The sequence below is a fragment of the Piliocolobus tephrosceles genome, chromosome 21 (assembly GCF_002776525.5).
Source record: "Piliocolobus tephrosceles isolate RC106 chromosome 21, ASM277652v3, whole genome shotgun sequence".
NCBI classification, from domain to species: domain Eukaryota; kingdom Metazoa; phylum Chordata; class Mammalia; order Primates; family Cercopithecidae; genus Piliocolobus; species Piliocolobus tephrosceles.
In genome coordinates, this window is record NC_045454.1 from 10,442,857 (window position 1) to 10,463,924 (window position 21,068).

At 50.6% G+C, this 21,068-nt stretch overlaps 1 protein-coding gene across 1 annotated transcript in view; it reads left to right on the forward strand.

The window, feature by feature from the left end:
• The first annotated feature begins 572 nt into the window (after positions 1-572).
• Positions 573-21,068, forward strand: part of ZNF541 (zinc finger protein 541) — a 34,661-nt gene continuing 14,165 nt past the window's right edge. The window contains exons 1-7 of the mRNA XM_023182631.2: positions 573-879; positions 6,444-6,684; positions 10,258-12,106; positions 15,586-15,644; positions 16,211-16,370; positions 16,667-16,840; positions 18,108-18,432. Coding sequence (XP_023038399.1) covers positions 573-879; positions 6,444-6,684; positions 10,258-12,106; positions 15,586-15,644; positions 16,211-16,370; positions 16,667-16,840; positions 18,108-18,432 — 3,115 coding nt within the window. The remainder of the gene's footprint in view (positions 880-6,443; positions 6,685-10,257; positions 12,107-15,585; positions 15,645-16,210; positions 16,371-16,666; positions 16,841-18,107; positions 18,433-21,068) is intronic.

The following is a 21,068-nucleotide window of genomic DNA, read 5'->3' on the forward strand; positions in this document are numbered from 1 at the left end:
GCCACATGGAGCTAGTGGCCACCATATTAGACAAATGGCTCTAGGCCCTGTATCTGATTCTGATTTTCCCCTGGGGCCTACGTGAGCTTACACTTCCAGCATTGAGTTTTCTTGTTGCTGCTGGCACTTGGGATTTTTCCTGTCTTTTGACCGAGGCTATGTGTTAAAAAATTATCTTTTGTTACACATGTAAATGTTTATAGCTGGAGGAAGAGGTCAGTTCAGTCCACCATGTTGCTGGAAGTACTTTTACTTATTCCTCACAACAACCTTATGAAGGAGGTACTCTTACACCCAGTTTACAGATGAGACACCTGGGGCTCGTGGAGCTTAAGTGACTTGCCCAAAGCCACATGACTGTTATGGGGCAGAGAACAGACCCAGATCAAGGTCTGCTTGAATTGCAAGTCTGTGCTCTGCCCATAATGCTGTTTTGCCACCTAATAACCTTCATTCTTCCTGCTTCATTTTCAGGAATTAGTTGCCATCAAGGGCTCTCTCCTCCCTGTCTCCTTACATGGTTATGCTTATCCGGAGAGTAGCTCTTGGCCAGGACCTGGCAGTGAAGAGCCATGGACCAGTACAGCCTTGGAGACGAGGGTGCCCTCCCGTCAGAAATGCACCTCCCTTCATTTTCAGAGAGCCAAGGGCTCAACTGCAGTGACACCCTCAACCGGGATCTGGGTCCCAACACGCGAGACCTGCTCTATGCTGGCCTGAGTGGTTTGGACCCGGACCCCAACCTCCCAACGCCTGACATGTCCAGCGAGGTGCTGGAGGACAACTTAGACACCCTATCCCTGTACTCAGGAAAGGACAGTGATTCTGTGAAGCTGCTGGAGGAGTATGCAGATTCGGAGTCTCAGGCATCCTTACAAGGTGAGGCTGTCACCTGGGTAGAAAGGCCCTGCAGGATGTTCGACAGTTTCTGTGGCCAGCTAGGGACTGATTCTGCATGGATTGGTTAAGAAAATTTTTCCCTCCTACAGGTGACTTAGAGAACAGTCACCTTTTTTCCTACTTGGGAATTGTTCCCCAATTCTTTTTTTTTGTTTGTTTTAGGCAGAGTATAGTGGTATAATCTCGGCTGACTGCAACTTCTGGCTTCCGGGTTCAAGTGATTCTCCTGCCTCAGCCTCCCAAGTAGCTAGGATTACAGGCGCCCACCACCATGCCCGGCTAATTTTTATATTTTTAGTAGAGATGGGGTTTCATCATATTGGCCAGGCTGGTCGTGAACTCCTGACCTCAACTGATCCTCCCACCTCGGCCTCCCAAAGTGGTGTGATTACAGGCATGAGCCACCACTCTTGGCCCCCAATTCTTAGTAAAGGAAACAGAACACTCATTCTAGGGAATAATGTTCAGAAACTTAGGTGTTTGGGGATATCCTTATCTTTTGCGTAGTGTGTGGGCAGATGTTAGCATTTACTAAAGACTTTCCTTCCCATTACCACACCCTAGAGGCTGATTTCACATTTCCAGAATGAACTGGGGTCCTGTCCCTTCTGATCTTTAGTTGTCAGACCTTCTTAGACCCCAGTGTCTTTATCCATAAAGCAGATGGACCATAACATCCTCTCTGCCTCCCCCCAGAGTGAAATGAAAGAAGGAACTATTGTAAACACACTTCATAGACCTTAAAGCACTGGAGAGATATTCATTGTTGGTTTTTTGTTTTGTTTTTTTTTTTTTGAGACGGAGTCTCTCTCACCCAGACTGGAGTGCAGTGGCACAATCTCGGCTCACTGCAACTCCTGCCTCCTAGGTTCAAGTGATTCTCCTGCCTCAGCCTCCTGAGTAGCTGGGATTACAAGTGTGTGCCACCATGCCCAGCTAACTTTTGTATTTTTAGTAGAGAAGGGGTTTTACTGTGTTTCCCAGTCTGGTCTCGAACTCCTGAGCTCAAGCAATCTGCCCACCTTGGCCTCCCAAAGTGCTTGGGACTACAGGTGTGAGCCACCATGCCTGACCTCACTTATAAATTTTTAAACGCATAGGTGAAGTCAGACATACATAGTCTTACAGAGATAATATTAAGTATGTAATTTCATTTAAGTTGTAAGAGTTGGTGTATTTGCTTTCATACTGAAGGCAGACCTTCATACTGAGGGTCACTGAAATAGCTATTCCATTGGACTGTTAGACCATATTCTTGCTGTTTGGACTGTTAAAGTGTTTCTGTGAACAACTTTGTACATGTTGAGTTTTCTTTTGGATTGGTTCTTTGAATATTTTCCTCAAAGTCAGTTTACCCAGACGGAGCATTAAATAATTTTTTTTTTTTTTTTTTTTGAGACGGAGTGTCGCTCTGTCGCCCAGGCTGGAGTGCAGTGGCCGGATCTCAGCTCACTGCAAGCTACGCCTCCTGGGTTTACGCCATTCTGCCTCAGCCTCCTGAGTAGCTGGGACCACAGATGCCCGCCACCTCGCCCGGCTAGTTTTTTGTATTTTTTTTTTAGTAGAGACGGGGTTTCACCATGTTAGCCAGGATGGTCTCGATCTCCTGACCTCGTGATCTGCCCGTCTAGACCTCCCAAAGTGCTGTGATTACAGGCTTGAGCCACCGCGCCCGGCCGCATTAAATAATTTTATAGCTCTGGCCAGACATGGTGGCTCATACCTATAATCCTAGCACTTTGGGAGGCTGAGGCGGGCAGATCGCACCACTGCACTCCAGCGTGGCGAAAGAGCAAGACTCTGTCTCAAAAAAAAAAAAAGCCAGGCGCGGTGGCTCATGTCTGTAATCCCAGCACTTTGGGAGGCCGAGGCAGGCGGATCAGGAGGTCAGGAGATCGAGACCATCCTGGCTAATACAGTGAAACCCCATCTCTACTAAAAATACAAAAAATTAGCCGGGCGTGGCGGCGGGCGCCTGTAGTCCCAGCTGTTCGGGAGGCTGAGGCAGGAGAATGGCGTGAACCCAGGAGGCGGAGCTTGCAGTGAGCGGAGATTGTGCCACTGCACTCCAGCCTGGGCAACAGAGTAAGACTCCGTCTCAAAAAAAAAAAAAAGAATTAACCTGGCATGGTGGTGGGCGCCTGTAATCCCAGCTACTCGGGAGGCTGAGGCAGGAGAATTGCTTGAATCTGGGAGGTGGAGGTTACAGTGAGCTGAGCCACTGTACTCCGGGCTGGGCAACAGAGTGAGACTCTGTCTCAACAAATCAATAAATGTTAAAAAACTGTAGAGCCCTTATAACACTGTTTTCTAAGAAGATGAAGTGACTTCCCAGGCTAATGCCTCTGTTTGCCTGTTTTTCAGTGTCCTAGCCAATTTTTTAAAAATTTAATTAATTAATTAACTAATTAATTAACTTTTTGAGACAGAGTCTTGCTCTGTCACCAGGTTAGAGTGCAGTGGTGCAATCTTGGCTCACTGAACCTCTGCCTCCCGGGTTCAAGCAATTCTCCTGCCTCAGCCTCCAGAGTAGCCGAGATTACAGGCGCCCGCCACCGTGCCTGGCTAATTTTTGTATTTTTAGTAGACATGGGGTTTCACCATCTTGGCCAGACTGGTCTCAAACTCCTGACCTCATGATCCACACTCCTCGGCCTCCCAAAGTGCTGAGATTACAGGCATAAGCCACCATGCCCAGCCTCCTTGCCAATTTTTAGAAACGTTTTGTTTTCTAGTTTAATAGTTGCTTTAATAGGCATTTTAAAGTGACTGAATAGGGCTAAGGACTTTCGCCTGAGGGAGCCCGGTTTTTCCTTGTTTGAACTGTTGGAGTTATTTGACTACTCATTATAGTAATTGCTCAGAGGACAAAGATGAAGGCCAAGCAAGTTCCATGACAAATGGCCATAGGCAGGATTCGGAGGAGAGTCTAGGCCTCAAGACTTCCAGCCCAGTTTCCCTTCTGCTGTGTCTGTCACACTGCATCTCATGAGCCACAGAGAATTTGCACATTTGGATCCTTTAGAGCAGCCTCCTGCTTTTCCCAAGCCCTGGCCCATTGAATTCTTGGGTCCCATCTCCATAGCATCCCTGATAAACGATTATTTCTAAACTTGCCGCCTTGGCTGAGTGCAGTAGCTCACATACTTTGTAATCCCAGAACTTTGGGAGGCTGAGGTGGGATGATTGCTTGAGGCCAGAAGTTTCAGACCAGCCTGGCCAACATGGCGAAACCCCGTCTCCACTAAAAATACAAGGATTAGCCTGGCATGGTGGCAGGCATCTATAATCCCAGCTACTCAGGAGGCTGAGGCAGGAGAATCACTTGAACCTGGGAGGCAGAGGTTGCAGTGAGCCAAGATGGCACCATTGCACTCCAGCCTGGGCAACAGAATGAGACTCCGTCTCAATAAACAAACAAACAAACAAACAAACTTGCCATCTCATAAGGCAGTTTAAGCCAGGTGTGTGTTATGTATGGTTCACGCCCATAATCCCAGCACTTTGGGAGGCAAGTCAGGAGGATTGCTTGAGTCCAGGAGATTGAGACCAACCTGGGCAACATAGTGAGACCCTGTCTCTACAACAAATAACAATTTAAAAATCAGCTGGCAGTGGTGGTGGCCCGTGTAGTCCCAGCTGCTCAGGAGGCTGAGGTGGGAGGATCACGTGAGCCCAGGACTTAAGAGACTGCAATAAGCTGTGATTGCACCATTGTACTCCAGCCTGAGTGACAGAATAAAACCCTGTCTCAAGAAATAAAATTAAAAATTAGCTGGGCATGGTGGTGTGCACCTGTAGTCTCACCTGCTTGGGAGGCTGAGTCAGAAGGACTGCTCATGCCCAGGAGTTCAAGGCTGCAGTGAGCTGTGATTTCGTCTGTGAATAACCCCTGCACTCTAGCCTGGACAACATATTGAGACCCCCATCTCTATTAAGAAAATAATAAGAAATAAGAAATTAAAAAGGCAGGCCGGGCACGGTGGCTCACACCTGTAATCCCAGCACTTTGGGAGGCCGAGGTGGGTGGATCACCTGAGGCCAGAAGTTCGTGACCAGCCTGGCCAACATGGTAAAACCCCATCTCTACTGAAAATAGAAAAGTTAGTTGGGCATGGTGGTGGGTACCTGTAGTCCCAGCTACTGAGGAGGCTGAGGCTTGAACCTGGGAGGCAGAGGTTGCAGTGAGCCGAGATTGCGCCACTGCACTTCAGCCTGGGCAACAGAGTAAGACTCAGTCTCAAAAAAAAAAAAAAGGGCAGTCTAATGCACCTTTCAGAACAATCTAAAAAGTAGAAAAATCTTTTATTTTTCCTTCATCTAACGTAGTTATTGAGTGCCTATGGGTGCCAAAATGGGAACTCTAGCACTTGAGAACACAGCCATGAGCGAGGCTAAGTCCTTGCATCCATGGCCGTATGTTTCCAGTGGTGTGAGGTCAGCTTCCCTTTAATTTTCATTCACCAAGCCTAGCTCTGTCCCTTGGAGCAAGATAGAAGCAATCTGCCGTCTCCTGTGTACACTGGCCCTTCAGATATTTGAGGACATCTGCCCTCTCCAAACTGAATATTCCCAGTTCCTTTAGCTATTCCTTGGGCTATGTGATTCATAACTATATATTTTATCATTTTATCCAAGGGATACATAAAATGTAAACAATTTACCTATTCAAAAAGAGGAAAATGAAACCAGCTCATAATCCTGCTAGTCCATCTGATTCTCTCTCTCTCTCTCTCTCTCTCTCTCTCTCTCTCTTTCTCTCTTTCTTTCTTTCTTTCTTTCTCTTAGAGGCCCGCTGTGTTGCCCAGGCTGGAATGCAGTGCTGCGATCTCAGCTTACTGCAGCTTCTGCCTCCTGGGTTCAAGCAGTTCTCGTGCCTCAGCCTCCCAGATAGCTAGGATTATAGGCACACACCACCATGCCCAGCTAATTTTTGTATTTTTGGTAGAGACAGGGTTTCACCTTGTTCGCCAGGCTCGTCCTGAACTCCTGACCTCAAATGATCCACCTGCCTCGGCCTCCCAAAGTGCTGGGATTACAGGTGTGAGCTACTGTGCCCAACCCAGATATTAGGTTGTTTATAAAATTTCACCAGGAAAAGCAATATGACAGTGTACTCCCTTGCAGCTAGATCTTTGTACAAAGCTACATTTATTTCCTTATGTGAAAACCCCAAAAACAGAATTGGGTGTGTGCAAGGATTTCCACTTTTCCAAGGTTTTGGATAATGTATTTCTAATTGCCCTTCCAAAAGTACCAGGTGATGGTGTGGTCGTAAAGCCCAGCCCACTGCGGTCACACTGCTCTGGAAGGGCTCCAGCCTGCAGTCGTCCCTCCACGCATAGCACCAGGTCCGGGTGCTGTCCTGCAGGGCTTCTGTTCCCCTCACCTGCTTCTGAACCTTGTTTACTTTGTGTGGAGCCACAGTTCCTGTGCGACACTTACAAGGCCACCATGGCTCTAAGAGGTGTGGAGTGCCTTAGCCGCGCTTTTCGCTTGGTTTCCTTGGCTGTGTATAACCTGTGCTTTCTCCCTCTGTTTAGACCTGGGGCTAGGTGTGCTTAAGGCTAAAGAGGCTGACGAAGGAGGAAGGGCCACCTCGGGGAGTGCCAGGAAAGGAAAGCGGCAGCACAGTTCCCCTCAAAACCCACTTCTGGACTGCAGCCTGTGCGGGAAGGTTTTCAGCAGCGCCAGTTCTCTCAGCAAGCACTACCTGACGCACAGCCAGGAAAGGAAGCACGTCTGCAAAATCTGCAGCAAGGCCTTTAAGCGCCAGGACCACCTGTATGTAGGAGTCTGGTCAGAAAAACGTCTGTTCAGGGGCTGGGGGTGGGGATGTGTTCCTGGGTCTTCTTCTTGTCCTCCCAGAGTAACCTGTCTCATCCTCTGTTGGGTTTTCCAGATGTGTATAACCTCTGCTCAGCTGCAGCCACAGCCACTCCATTCTCTCTTTTTTTTTTTTGTCTGTCATCCAGGCTGGAGTGTAGTGGCATGATCTCAGCTCAGTGCAACCTCTGCCTCCTGGTTTCAAGTGATTCTTCTGCCTCAGCCTCCTGAGTAGTTGGGATTACAGGCTCCTGCCACCATGCCCGGCTAATTTTTGTATTATTTTTAGTAGAGACAGGGTTTCGTCATGTTGGCCAGGCTGGTCTTGAACTCCTGACCTCAAGTGATCCTCCTGCCTCAGCCTCCCAAGTGCTGGGATTACAGGTGTGAGCCACCACACCCCACCCACTCTGTTCTTCTCATACTATCTGAGCGCGGGGAAGAGAGTGGGTGCTGTTCCAGTCCCTAAATTCATACCTGTGGGGAAGCCACTGCTTCTGTTTGCAGATGGGCCCCTTGTGGGTTAAAAACACCTAACAGCAGGCCGGACGCGGTGGCTCAAACCTGTAATCCCAGCACTTTGGGAGGCCGAGACGGGCGGATCATGAGGTCAGGAGATCGAGACCATCCTGGCTAACACGGTGAAACCCCGTCTCTACTAAAAATACAAAAAACTAGCCGGGCGAGGTGGCGGACGCCTGTAGTCCCAGCTACTCAGGAGGCTGAGGCAGGAGAATGGCGTGAACCCGGGAGGCGGAGCTTGTAGTGAGCCAAGATCCAGCCACTGCACTCCAGCCTGGGCGACAGACCGAGACTCCATCACCAAAAAAAAAAAAAAAAAAAAAAAAACACCTAACAGGTGGCTCCTGAGTCAATTGTGTTATGGGAGGAGTTGGGCTAACTTTATAGAGCTATGTCCTTACTGTCTGGTAGGTGTCTGAGGAAAGGGCATCAGCGTTGTCTGTGTGTTGGGATAGCACAGGACATGAAAGATGAGACACCTGCTTCTAGAACATGGCAGTGGAGCATTAACCCTTGTTTTTCTTTTCTTTTTTCCTTTTTTTTTGAGACGGAGTCTTACTCTGTCACCCAGGCTGGAGTGCAGTGGCTTCATCTCGGCTCACTAAAACCTTTACCTCCTGGGTTCAAGCGATTCTCCTGCCTCAGCCTCCCGAGCAGCTGGGACTACAGGCGCTCGCCACCCTGCCCAGCTAATTTTTATATTTTTAGTAGAGATGGGGTTTCACCATATTAGCCAGGCTGGTCTGAAACTCCTGACCTCGTGATCCACCCGCCTCAGCCTCCCAAAATGCTGGGTTTACAAGCATGAGCCACTGCGCCTGGCCCTAGCCTTGTTTTTTTTTTTTTGTTGTTGTTGTTTTTGTTTGTTTCTTTTTAAAAAAACTCATTCTGTTCCTTTTAACTTAAAAAGCGTGAGGAGCAAATTTCCGTTTTTTTTTTTTTTTAAGACAGTCTTGTTCTGTCACTCAGGCTGGAGTGCAGTGGTGTGGTGTGATCTCAGCTCACTGCAGCCTCTGCCTCCTGGGTTCAAGCGATTTTCCTGCCTCATCCTCTTGAGTAGCTGGGACTACAGGCATGCACTACCATGCCTGGCTAATTTTTGTATTTTTAGTAGAGACAGGGTTTCTCCATATTGGCCAGGAGTCTAGAACTCCTGACCTCAAGTGATCTGTGTGACTCAGCTTCCCCAAAGTGCTGGGATTACAGGTGTGAGCCACCGCTTAATGTCTTGGAAATGATAAGCTTGTCTTGCCTGTGGGGGAAGGAAAGACGTTTTCAAACCAGGAGACCTGCAAGTGGGAGATGAAAGTACCTTGCATTCTTACCATGTTCCTCCCTTTCACAAGGGGCTTTGACTAATCCATCTTTCATCTTATCCTCTCACCCACACCTACCCCAGGAAAAGGAGCCGATTTGCTCATGTCACAAGTTGGTAACAGCTGGGGGTAGAATCAGTCTCCTGATTCCCTCTCTGTTGCTTCCCTCAGACAGAGGCCGAGGGTGAGCCTTTGGGGAAAGACTTTATGATTTAGTCCACATCGACTAGGACTGTCCAGAGCAGGGCTGTTGGGGGCCCAGAGGATGATGTACTCCTCTGCTTATATTTATAATGTGTTAATGCAGAGGTAGGTGTGATGCAATACATATTTTACATACATTTCTGTTTGCAGAAACTATAGGCACATTTGGTTGGTTGGCTCTATAATGTTTCTATGGATTGGGCCTCTGTAAATTGGTTTCTTTGCTGTGCGGGGTTCCAGGTAGCATCTTCTTAGGGGTCTCCTATGGTAAGGCACAGATTCCTTTGTTAAAGGAAGGATCATACCCAAGTTAGCATCTCCTCCAATCTATTCTGCAGAATTCTGGTTCTCAGGAATGCTAATAGGGGCTTTTTGAAAACAAAACCAAAAACAGTACTCTGGGCAAATAAGTTTGAGAGACACTGAAAGTTAAACAGGTCTCTCTCTGTGTGGCTTTTAAATTTGCTACTGTGCGCCGGGCGCAGTGGCTCACGCCTGTAATCCCAGCACTTTGGGAGGCCGAGGTGGGCAGATCACTTGAGGTCAGGAGTTCAACACCAGCTTGGCCAACAAGGCAAAACCCCATCTCTACTAAAAATACAAAAATTAGCTGGGTGTGGTGGCACGCACCTGTAGTCCCAGCTACTTGGAGCCTGAGGCACAAGAATTGCTGGAACCTGGGGGACAGAGTTGCAGTGAACCGAGATTGTGCCATTGCACTCCAGCCTGGGTGACAGAGCAAGACTCTGCCTCAAAAACAAAAAATTGATTAAATTTGCTACTGTGCATTGTGAACCTCCAAGGAGTGAATGGTGTTTTTTCAAAACTTATTTATCAGCTGTGCCAAAGTCCTTGAGGAGCAACTCTGGAGATCTGTGTGTTCCTTGGGAACCCACTCTGGAGAAGTCTGATCTGGCCTCAGTGGATTTATTTTTCTTTTTAAAAATGTTATTTATTTATTTATTGAGATAGAATCTTACTCTGCCACCCAGGCTGGAGTGCAAGTGGTGCGATCTGGGCTCACTGCAACCTTCACCTCCTGAGTACAAGTGATTCTCTTGCTTCAGCCTCCCCAGTAGCTGGGATTACAGGCATGTGCCACCACACCCAGCTAATTTTTTGTATTTTTAGTAGAGACGGGTTTTACCGTGTTGGCCAGGCTGGTCTCAAACTCCTGACCTCAAGTAGTGATCCACCCACCTCGGCCTCCCAAAGTGCTGGAATTATAGGCATGAGCCACTGTGCCCCGCTGGATTTTTTTTACTTTTTTGTAAGGGGTTTGCTTAAAGGTGAGGGAGAGGAACGCCCCTGCCAGATGGCTTTGACCAAAGCAGGGTTTGCTGGGTCGTCTTTCCTCGTGGGGGCTAAGTACAATTTCTGAATTGTGGTGCAACCTTACCACAGACTCTTTGGGGCCTCCAGGGTCCTACAGCAGAAAGCCCGGTCCCAGGTGCCCCGGTGACGCCCTTGCTTGTGTCTGTGGCTCCAGGACCGGGCACATGCTCACCCACCAGAAGACAAAGCCGTTCGTGTGCATGGAGCAGGGCTGCAGCAAGAGCTACTGCGACTACCGATCTCTGCGCCGCCACTACGAAGTCCAGCACGGCCTGTGCATCCTGAAGGAAGCGCCCCCGGAGGAAGAGGCCTGCGGGGACTCCCCCCACGCCCACGAGTCGGCCGGCCAGCCTCCCTCTAGCAGCCTGCGGTCTCTGGTGCCCCCGGAGGCCAGGTCCCCCGGCTCCCTCCTGCCCCACCGGGACCTCCTGCGCCGCATCGTGAGCAGCATCGTCCACCAGAAGACCCCTTCTCCTGGCCCGGCCCCAGCGGGGGCTTCAGACAGCGAAGGGAGGAACACGGCCTGTCCCTGCCCCGCGTCATCGGGGTCCTCCTCCTGCACCCCAGCCGGTCCCCCCGCGGCCCCAACAGCGCTGTGTGACACCAAGCTTCCCGAGGAGCCTCGTCTCTCACAGAAAGAGTCGGCCACTGACGTGTTCACAGCCCCTAATTCCAGGGCCGCCGAGAATGGCGCCTCCGACCCGCCAGAGCCTGAGCCAGATCCCGCGCTGCTCCAGGCCCGGTCCACCGCGGAGGGCTGGCCCGAGGGCGGCTCCGTGCCCGCCTGCCTGCCTCTCTTCCGAGGCCAGACGGTCCCTGCCAGTTCCCAGCCATCAAGCCACAGCTTCCAGTGGCTCCGGAACCTGCCGGGCTGCCCCAAAAGCAAAGGAAAGAACGTGTTTGTTGTCCACAAGCCCCCGGCCATGCCGTCGCGGGAGGGCTCCGAGTCTGGCCCAGGACCCAGCAGCGCTGCCCCCTTGGAGGAGTCCCCGCCCGGCCCCGGGGGCGGCCTGGAGGACGCGCTGCCCTTCCCTCCCGCGCTCCTCGGGGAGGCCGTGAGCGACCCCAGGTCGGCCAGCGGAGAAGATGACCCCTGCGCCCCCAGGAAGGGCAAGCTCGACTGCGACTCCTTCCTGTGCCAGAACCCCAGGGAGCCCGGCCTCCAGGAGGCCCAGAAGTCTGGGGGGCTCCCTGCGGATGCCTCGCCACTCTTCCGCCAGCTCTTCCTCAAGTCGCAGGAGCCTCTTGTGAGCCACGAACAGATGCAGGTGTTCCAGATGATCACCAAGTCCCAGCGGATCTTCTCCCACGCCCAGGTGTCCGCAGCCTCCTCCCAGCTCCCGGCACCTGAAGGCAAGCCAGCCGCCCTGAGGCCGCTGCAAGGGCCATGGCCGCAGCAGCTTCCCCCACTGGCTCCTGCTGTGGACTCTCTCAATGCTAGCCCTGGAAACCCCGAGGCAGACGGCTCCCCAGCCCGCAGGAGAAAAACCATCCCCGGGGTTTCCAGAGAGGCCTCCCCCGGCAGCACGAGAGGAGACGCAAAGGGGGGACTGAAAGTGGCCGCGGTTCCAACGCCCCTTGCAGCGCTGTCTCTGGACCCTTCCAGGAATCCAGACATCTCTTCTCTGGCCAAGCAGTTGCGATCCTCTAAAGGGACCTTGGACCTGGGGGACATCTTCCCCTCCACAGGCCAACGGCAGACCCAGTTAGGTGGGGAGGAGCCGCCGGGAGCCTCGCTGCCCGGGAAGCAGGCCCCAGCTGAGAATGGCAGGGCTTCAGGGACCACGAAAGGTGAAAGGGGCCCACCCTGCTCCCGGGGTGGAGGCTACCGGCTCTTGGGCAACCCCAGGGCCCCGCGATTCTCCGGCTTCCGGAAAGAAAAGGCGAAGATGGATATGTGCTGTGCGGCTTCTCCGAGCCAGGTAGCCATGGCCTCCTTCTCCTCGGCCGGGCCCCCGGCAGATCCCTCCAAGTCCAAGCTGACAATATTCAGCAGAATCCAGGTACCAGCTCTCTCTCACGTGGCCTGACCAGAGTGGAGTGAGTTTCCTTTGCATTTGTTAGTTGTCCAGGCATTTTATTTCATCTCAGGGAGTCCCTAGATGCAGTCTTACAAAGGAAGGAATTCAGGTTCCGAAAGTTTGTGGTTTTCCCCACTAAAAAAAAAAAAAAAAAAAAGACCAAAATGAGGCCAGGTGAGGTGGCTTAGGCCTGTAATCCCAGCCCTTTGGGATGGGAGGCCGAAGTGGGGAAACTGCTTGAGCTCAGGAATTCGAGATCAGCCTAGGCAACATGGCGAAACCTTGTCTTACCAAAATTTTAAAAAACTTAGCTGGGCGTGGTGGCGCACACCTGTGGTCCCAGCTACTCAGGAGGCTGAGGTGGGAGAATCGCTTGAACCTGGGAGGTGGAGGTTTCAATGAGCTAAGATTGTGCCACTGCACTCTAGCCTGGGTGACAGAGCGAGGCCGTGTCTCAAAAACAAACAAAAAAGATCAACATGAGGATATTCCAGAGTTATTCAAAACACTTACCTCACAAAGCCTTTTTTGCTTTTTTTTTTTTTTTTTTATTTTGTTTCCCTTTGGATTTACCTTTTTAGAATTGTCAGAGGATATGAAGGTAGATGCCCTCTTTCCTTTAAAGATTCCTGCTTGAAATGGCCTTGTGTTTTCTGATTGTGACTCATGGTTTCCACGAGCACAAGTGGGCACCTGCATCATGCCCCACACTTTAGCACATTGACGATTATTCACTGGTTCCTCCAGACATTGTGCTTGGAGGGCCTGGTCCCGAGAGCTCATCCAGGTCTCCAGACTCCAGGTCCAACCTGGGCAACATGGCAAAACCCCGTCTCTACCAAAATTTTAAAAAATTAGCTGGGTGTGCTGGTGCACACCTGTGGTCCCAGCTACTCAGGAGGATGAGTAGCTTCCCATCATACCACAACTACTTCATTTTTGTTTTATTAACAGCGTTATTATTCAGGTGCCATGTAATGCACCATTTTATTTTTTATATATTTTTTAGAAATGGTGGGGTCTCGCTATGTTGCCCAGCCTGGTCTTGAACCCCTGGGCTCAAGCGATAGTCTCAGCCTCCTAAAGTGTTGGGATTACAGGCATGAACCACCATGCCCAGCCGAATCCGCCACTTCACTTTTTAAATTTATTTTATTTATTTATTTATGATGGAGTCTCACTCTGTCGCCCAGGCTGGAATGCAGTGGTGCTATCTTGGCTCACCGCAACCTCTGCCTCCTGGGTTCAAGCAATTATCTGCCTCAGCCTCCGAGTAGCTGGGATTACAGGCATGTGCCACCACGCCTGGCTAATTTTTTATTTTTAGTAGAGATGAGGTTTCACCATTTGGCCAGTCTGGTCTTGAACTCCTGACCTCATGATCCACCCACCTCCGCCTCCCAAAGTGCTGAGATTACAGGCGTGAGCCACTGTGCCCAGCCAAATTTATTTTTGAGACAGAGTCTCACTCTGTTGCCCAGGCTGGAGTATAGTGGTACAGTCTTGGCTCACTGCAACCTCTACCTCCCAAGTTCAAGCAATTCTCCTGCCTGGGCCTTCCAAGTAGCTAGGATTACAGGCACATACCACCATGCCCAGCTAATTTTTGTATTTTTAGTAGAGCTGGGGTGTCACTATGTTGGCTAGGCTGGTCTTGAACTCCTGACCTCAGGTGATCTGCTTGCCTCGGCCTCCGAAAGTGCTGGGATTACAGGCTTGAGTCACAGTGCCTGGCCTGAATACACCATTTTAAAGCGTAGCATTGGGTAATTTGTAGTATATTCACAAGATTGTGCAACCATCTCCACTCTGCCAGAACAGTTTCATCTCCCCAAAAGGAACCCCACATTTCTTAGTTGTCACCCACAGTCTCACACTCCCCCCAGCACCTGGCAACCACGAGTCTCCTTTCTGTCTCTGTGGATGTGTCTGTTCTGGACATTGCATGTGAGTGGAATCATGCACTCTGTGGCTTTCGTGTCTGGCTTCCTTCACTCAGTGTGACTTTTTCCAGGCTCATCTGTGGGGTGGCAAATGGCAGAGCTGCATTCCTTTCCATGACTGAGTGATCCTCTGTTGGATGGATAAGGCCACATTTCATTTGTCTGTTCATCAGTGGATGGACATTTGGGTTGTTTCCACTTTTTGGCTATTTTGAATATAGTGCTGCTGTGAATATTCATCCATGTACAAATTTTTATGGGGATTTATGTTCTAGGAGTAGAATTGCCAGGTGGTACAGCAGCTCCCTGTTTCAGGTCTGAGGAACTACTAGGCTGTTTTGCTTGTTTCCTCTTCCCACCCACAGTGTATGAGGGCTCCACATTCTCCACATCCTCACCAACACTTGTTATTGTCTGTGGTTTGTTCAAATTATAACTACCCTAGTGGGTGTGAAGCATTATCTCATTGTAGTTTTGATTTGTATTTCCCCGTGACTGCTGATGTTGCACTCCTTTCTGTGTGCTTATTGGCCATCTGTGTATCTTTCTAGAAGAAATGTCTGTTTAGGTCCTTCGCTTATTTTTTAAAATCAAATTACTATTTTTTGAGTTCTCTATATATTCTGTATGCAAGACCCTTATCTGACACATGACTTGCAAATATTCTCTCATTTTGTGGTGTGTCTTTTCGCCTTATTTATGATACCATTTGCAGGACAAAGGTGTTTTTTTTTTTTTGAGATGGAGTCTCGCTCTGTCGCCCAGGCTGGAGTGCAGTGGCGCAATCTCCACTCACTGCAAGCTCCGCCTCCCGGGTTCACGCCATTCTCCTGCCTCAGCCTCCTGAGTAGCTGGGACTACAGGCGCCCGCCATCACGCCCGGCTAATTTTTGTATTTTTAGTAGAGATGGGGTTTCACTGTGTTAGCTAGGATGGTCTCGATCTCCTGACCTCGTGATCTGCCTGTCTCAGCCTCCCAAAGTGCTGGGATTACAGGCGTGAGCCACCGCACCCGGCAGGACAAAATTTTTTATTTTTATTTTTATTTTTTTTTGAGATAGGGTCTCACTCTGTCACTCAGGCTGGAGTGAAGTTGTGTGATCATGGCTCACTGCAACCTTGAACTCCTGGGCTCAATTGATTTTCCCACCTCAGCCTCCTGAGTTGCTGGGACCTCAGGCCCACGCCAGTATGCCAGGCCAATCTGTATTTTTGGTAAAGATGGGGTTTCACCATGTTGCCCAGGCTAGTCCCAAACTCCCGGGCTGAAGCAATCCTCCCACCTCGGCCTCCCAAAGTCCTGGGATCACAGGCGTGAGCCACCATGCCTGGCTAAAAGTTTTACATTTTGATGAAGTCTAATTTGTCTGTTTTGCTTTGGTGTCTTATCTAAGAAACCACTGTCTAATCCAAGGTCATGAAGATTTACTCCGATGTTTTCTTCTGAAAGTCTGTAATTTGAGCTCTTCTTGACTCTTCATTTTGGATGTGTTGGTTCAGATGCATTTTCATCTTCAGGGTGGAAACATCTACAGGCTCCCTCATCCAGTGAAGGAAGAGAACGTGGCAGGCGGAGGGTAAGTTAAGAAGCCCCCCGATCCTGCATGCACCCCGACAGGAGTCCTCTGGCCTTCCTGTGCTGGCCCTGGACAAATGAGTGGGGAGGATGCTTTCAGTCCTAATGGGATTAGGGTACAGCCTCCATTTTTTAGGGTTTATCAAGAGTAGTCAGGCTGGGCACGGTGGCTCACACCTATAATCCCAGCACTTCAGGAGGCCAAGGAAGGGGGATCATTTGAGGTCAGTAATTTGAGACCAGCCTGGCTAACATGGTGAAACTCTGTCTCTACTAGAAATACAAAAATTAGCCACGTATAGTGGCACACACCTGTAATCTTAGCTACTTGGGAGGCTGAGGCACAAAAATCACTTGAACCCAAGAAGCAGAGATTACAGTGAGCCGAGATAGCGCCACTGCACTCCAGCCTGGGCAACAGAGTGAGACTCCATCTCCAAAAAAAAAAAAAGAATAGTCAGTGGATTGGAGTTGTAGACAAAAAAGATAAAAAAAAACTCAAAAAATCAGTGATCAAGGATGGAGTCCCAATCTCCCACCCTTCTTTCCTGCCATGTCTACCTACAGTAACCAGCAAAATGGCGGTCCCACAGACTGGATGGAGCCCAGGAGCACTTTCATCTGCAAGAACTGCAGTCAGATGTTTTATACGGAGAAAGGGCTGAGCAGCCACATGTGTTTTCACAGCGACCAGTGGCCGTCACCTCGAGGGAAGCAGGAACTGCAGGTGAAGGGGGACGACCAGTGGCTTTGTGGTTACTGGGTTTCTGGCAGGCCTGTGGGAAGTAAACGAGACTGGTGTCACTTATCTCAGGATGGGGACGTCATTCTGGGTTGGGGCTGGAGTTGGGCTGTGTGGCTCTCCAGGGGCAGGCCATCACTATGGGCTGCAGCAGCTCTGCAGCTCAGTCCGTGCCACAGACTCACTGCTGTTTTCTATGACGGCTTTTTTTGCTGAAGCAGCTCTTTCTTTCCCCACCTACCTACTCTCTTAAAGAGCCATCTCTTCTCTTCTGTGTTTAGGTGTTTGGCACAGAGTTTTGCAAGCCGCTAAGACAGGTGCTGAGGCCAGAAGGGGACAGGCATAGTCCCCCAGGAGCTAAGAAGCCCTTGGACTCCACAGCTGCAGCCCCTTTGGTGGTCCCCCATTCGATCCCCGTGGTTCCAGTGACCCGACACGTAGGGAGCATGGCCATGGTGGGTGCTTGTCGGTCTGCCTCCTTCCTGCCACTGCCCCCAGCTGCTAGGGGAAGCTGTAGGAAAAACCCAAACCAGATACCACAGAAAATCTTTGACTCCAGGCTGGGCGTGGTGGCTCATGCCTGTAATCCCAGCACTTTGGGAGGCTGAGGCAGGTGGATTGCCTGAGCTCAGGAATTCGAGACCAGCCTGGGCAACATGGTGAAACCCCGTCTCTACTAAAAATACAAAAAAAATAGCTGGGCATGGTGGCAGGCACCTGTAAACCCAGCTACTCGGGAGGCTGAGGCCTGAGAATCACTTGAACCTGGGAAGCAGAGGTTGCAGTGAGCTGAGATCGCACCACTGCACTCTAACCTGGGTAACAGAGTGAGACTCTATCTCAAAAAACAAACAAACAAACAAAAAAACTTGATCCAGAAGAAACTGGTTTGCATGTTAATTCAGTCATTCAGCATTCACTGGGCCCATCTGTGCCGGACCCTGTGCTGGGTGGTGCTGGGGACACAGAGGTGACCACAGTAGCCTGGGCCCTGCCTCCCAGGGCTCCCAGTCCAGTGGAGGAGAGAGGCCTGTCCCCAGACAGTGACAACCCAGAGTGGGCAGAGCTGGGAGCAGAGGGAGCCCAGGGAGTTCCCAGGGGGGCTCCTACCCAGCCTGAGGAGGTAAGGGAGGGCTTCCTGGAGGAGGTACGGGAGCTGAGACCTGGAGGATGAGGAGGAGCAGGGCTGGCAGAGCGGAGAGGAGATTTTGTGGAGGCGAGAGAGAGCGTGGTGAGTTACTAGTGATCAGTCTCGTAGAGCTTGTCTCTGCAGCCTGTACTGCAGGACCCCCTACTGGAGAAACTTCTGCTGGACTCCAGGACAGGGTCCATGGACCTGAAGGTCCCCTGAGTCAGTGGCTGGGTCTTTTGGGTGCTTGTCATTTGGGTGGAGCTGCATTTCTTTCTTGTTACTGTCACACTGTATCTCTGGGGATCTCTCTCTTTTTAAGGGCCAGTCATCTTAACGATTGAGGCCATTCTCACACAGAGTCAGGGGCTCTCCTGGGGCAGTGGGTGCAGGAGAAGGCTGCAGCCGTATCATCACCAGGCTCTGTACCTCAGGTGTGGCCCAGGTGTGGCCAGACTCCTTCGCTGGGCGTGCATGTCCAAGTTTCCTGTCTGTGGCCAGTCTCCTTTTCCTGCTCTCTTTCCATCCTGGAGATGGAGGGGTGCAGTAGGCGGCTTCAGGCGACCATCTGTGGTTCTAAACTTCTTCTTCAGGAACAAGAGAAAGACGGGGAGGAGCGAGACAGCAAGGAGAGCAGCCAGCAGAGAAAGCGGAAGAAGCGGCCCCCACCCAAGGGGCTGTTCATCCCTCCTCCACCCTCCACGGCTGGGGAGCCCAGCCCTGCAGGATGCCACCAGAGTCGCCTGCGGTCGCCCATGTTCCTGGTGGACCGCCTCCTGAAGGGCTTATTCCAGTGCTCCCCCTACACACCGCCCCCAATGCTCAGTCCCATCCGGGAGGGCTCTGGAGTGTACTTCAACACCCTCTGTTCCACGTCCACTCAGGCCAGCCCTGACCAGCTCATCAGCTCCATGCTCGGTGAGTGAGGCTGGGGCACTCACTCTGTGATCCCAGGGTGGATCGCCTGCGGACCACGGCCACTCTCCCTTGTAGCATTGGGTCCAGTGATTGTCTCCTGCCTGGGTGTACCTAGTCTCAGGGTTCCTTTGCTATTCAGATGTGCCCTAGAACTGAGCTAAGTGCCTTCTAGCGCATAGAATTTTACAGACCGAAAGAAAACATAGAGGCCGTTTATCTTACCGTGCTTCTGCCTGCCCTTCTGTGTTATTATCATTTTCTTTATTGAGGCAGAGTCTTGCTCTGTCACCCAGGCTGGAGTACAGTGGCTCGATCACAGCTCACTGCAGCCTCGACATTCTGGTCTCAAGCAAGCCTCCAGCCTCAGACTCCCAAATAGTTGGGACTACAGATGCGCGTCACCACACCTGGCTAATGTTTTATCTTTCGTAGAGATGGGGTCTTGCTGTGCTGTCCAGGCTGGTCTCGAGTTCCCGGACTCATGTGATTTTGTTGCCTTGACCTCCCAAAGTACTGGCATTAAATGTGTGAGCCACCCTGTCTAGCCTGTGTCATTTCCTTTTTTTTTTTTTTTGTTTTTGAGACAGAGTATCACTCCGTCACCCAGGCTGGAGTGCAGTGGCGCGATCTTGGCTCACTGCAATCTCCAACTCCCAGGTTCAAGCGATTCCTGCCTCAGCCTCCCAAGTAGCTGGGACTACAGACATGTGCCATCATGCCTGGGTAATTTTTGTATTTTTAGTAGAGATGGAGTTTCACTATGTTGACCAGGCTGGTCTTGAACTCCTGACCTCCAGTAATCCACGCTCCTCAGCCTCCCAAAGTGCTGGGATTACAGGCGTGAGCCACTGCGCCTGGCCTGGCCTATGTAATTTTCCTAACAGCTTTATTGGGCTGTACTACACATGCCTTGCAAATCATCCATTTAGAGTATGCAGTGGTTTTTAGGATATTCACAAGACCGCGCACCCATCACACAGTCTCATTTTAGAGCACGCTTAGCATCCTCGAAGAAGCCGGAACTCATTACCAGTGACTCCGCCCATATCCCCACAGTCCCTTCTTCCCCAGCCTGGGCACCCAGTCATCTGCCTTCTCTCTTTGGATTTGCCTATTTGGGACATTTCATGTAAGTAGAATCCTACAATATGCAGCCTTTTGTGTCTAGTTTATTTCACTTGGCGTGTTTTCAGAGTCCCTTCGTATTGTAGTGCATATCAGTGCTCAATTCCTTTTTATGGCTGAACATTTTTCCCTTGTACAGATGGGCCCCATTTTATTTATTCATCAGTTGATGGACATTTGGGTTGTTTCCACTTTGGGCTATTATGAATAATGCTGCCATAAACATTCGTGTAGAAATTTTTTGGGTTTTTTTGGGAGACAGGGCCTCACTCTGTCACTGAGGCAGGAGTACAGTGGTGTGATCACAGCTCACTGCAGCTTCGACCTCCTGGGCTCAACTGATCCTTCTGCTTTGGCCTCCAGAGTAGCTGGGCCTACAGGCATGCGCCCCCATGCCCGGCTAATTTTTGTAATTGTTTTTATGTAGGGAGGGGGATCTTGCCATGTTGCCCAGACTGGTCTCAGACTCTGGGGTGGGCCAGGCGCGGTGGCTCATGCCTTTAATCCTAGCACTTCGGGAGGCTGGGGCGGGTGGATCACCTAAGATCAGGAGTTTGAGACCAGGCTGGCCAACATGGTGAAACCTCGTCTCTACTGAAAATATAAAAATTAGCGGAGCATGGTGGCGGATGCCTATAATCCTGGCTACTCAGGAGGCAGGAGAATCACTTGAACTCAGGGCAGAATGTTGGGAACAGGCCCCCAAAAATCTGGCCATAAACTGACCCCAAAACTGGCTATAAACAAAATATCTGCCACACTGTGACATGTTCATGATGGCCATGACGCCCACGCTGGAAGGTTGTGGGTTTACCGGAATGAGGGCAAGGAACACCTGGCGGAAAACCGCTTAAAGTCATTCTTAAACCACAAACAATAGCATGAGTGAGCTGTGCCTTAAGGACATGCACCTGCAGCAGATAACTAGCCAGCCCCATCCCCTTATTTCAGCCCATCCCTTTGTTTCCAGTAAGGAATACTTTTAGTTAATCTATAATCTATAGAAACAATGCTTATCACTGGCTTGCTGTCAATAAATATACGGGTAAATCTCTGTTCAGGGCTCTTAGCTCTGAAGGCTGTGAGACCCCTGATTTCCCACTCCACACCTCTATATTTCTGTGTGTGTCTTTAATTCCTCTAGCGCCACTGGGTTAGGGTCTCCCGGACCGAGCTGGTCTCGGCATCGGAGGATGCAGTGAGCCGAGACCGTGCCATTTCACTTCAGCCTGGGGAAAAGAGCAAAACTTGGTCTCAAAAAAAAAAAAAAAAAAAAGGCTGGGCATGGTGGCTCAAGCCTGTAATCCCAGCACTTTGGGAGGCTGAGACTATCCTGGCTAACACGGTGAAACCCCGTCTCTACTAAAAAATACAAAAAAACTAGCCGTGCGAGGTGGCGGGCCCCTGTAGTCCCAGCTACTTGGGAGGCTGAGGCAGGAGAATGGCTTAAACCCAGGAGGCAGAGCTTGCACTGAGCCAAGATCCAGCCACTGCACTCTAGCCTGGGTGAC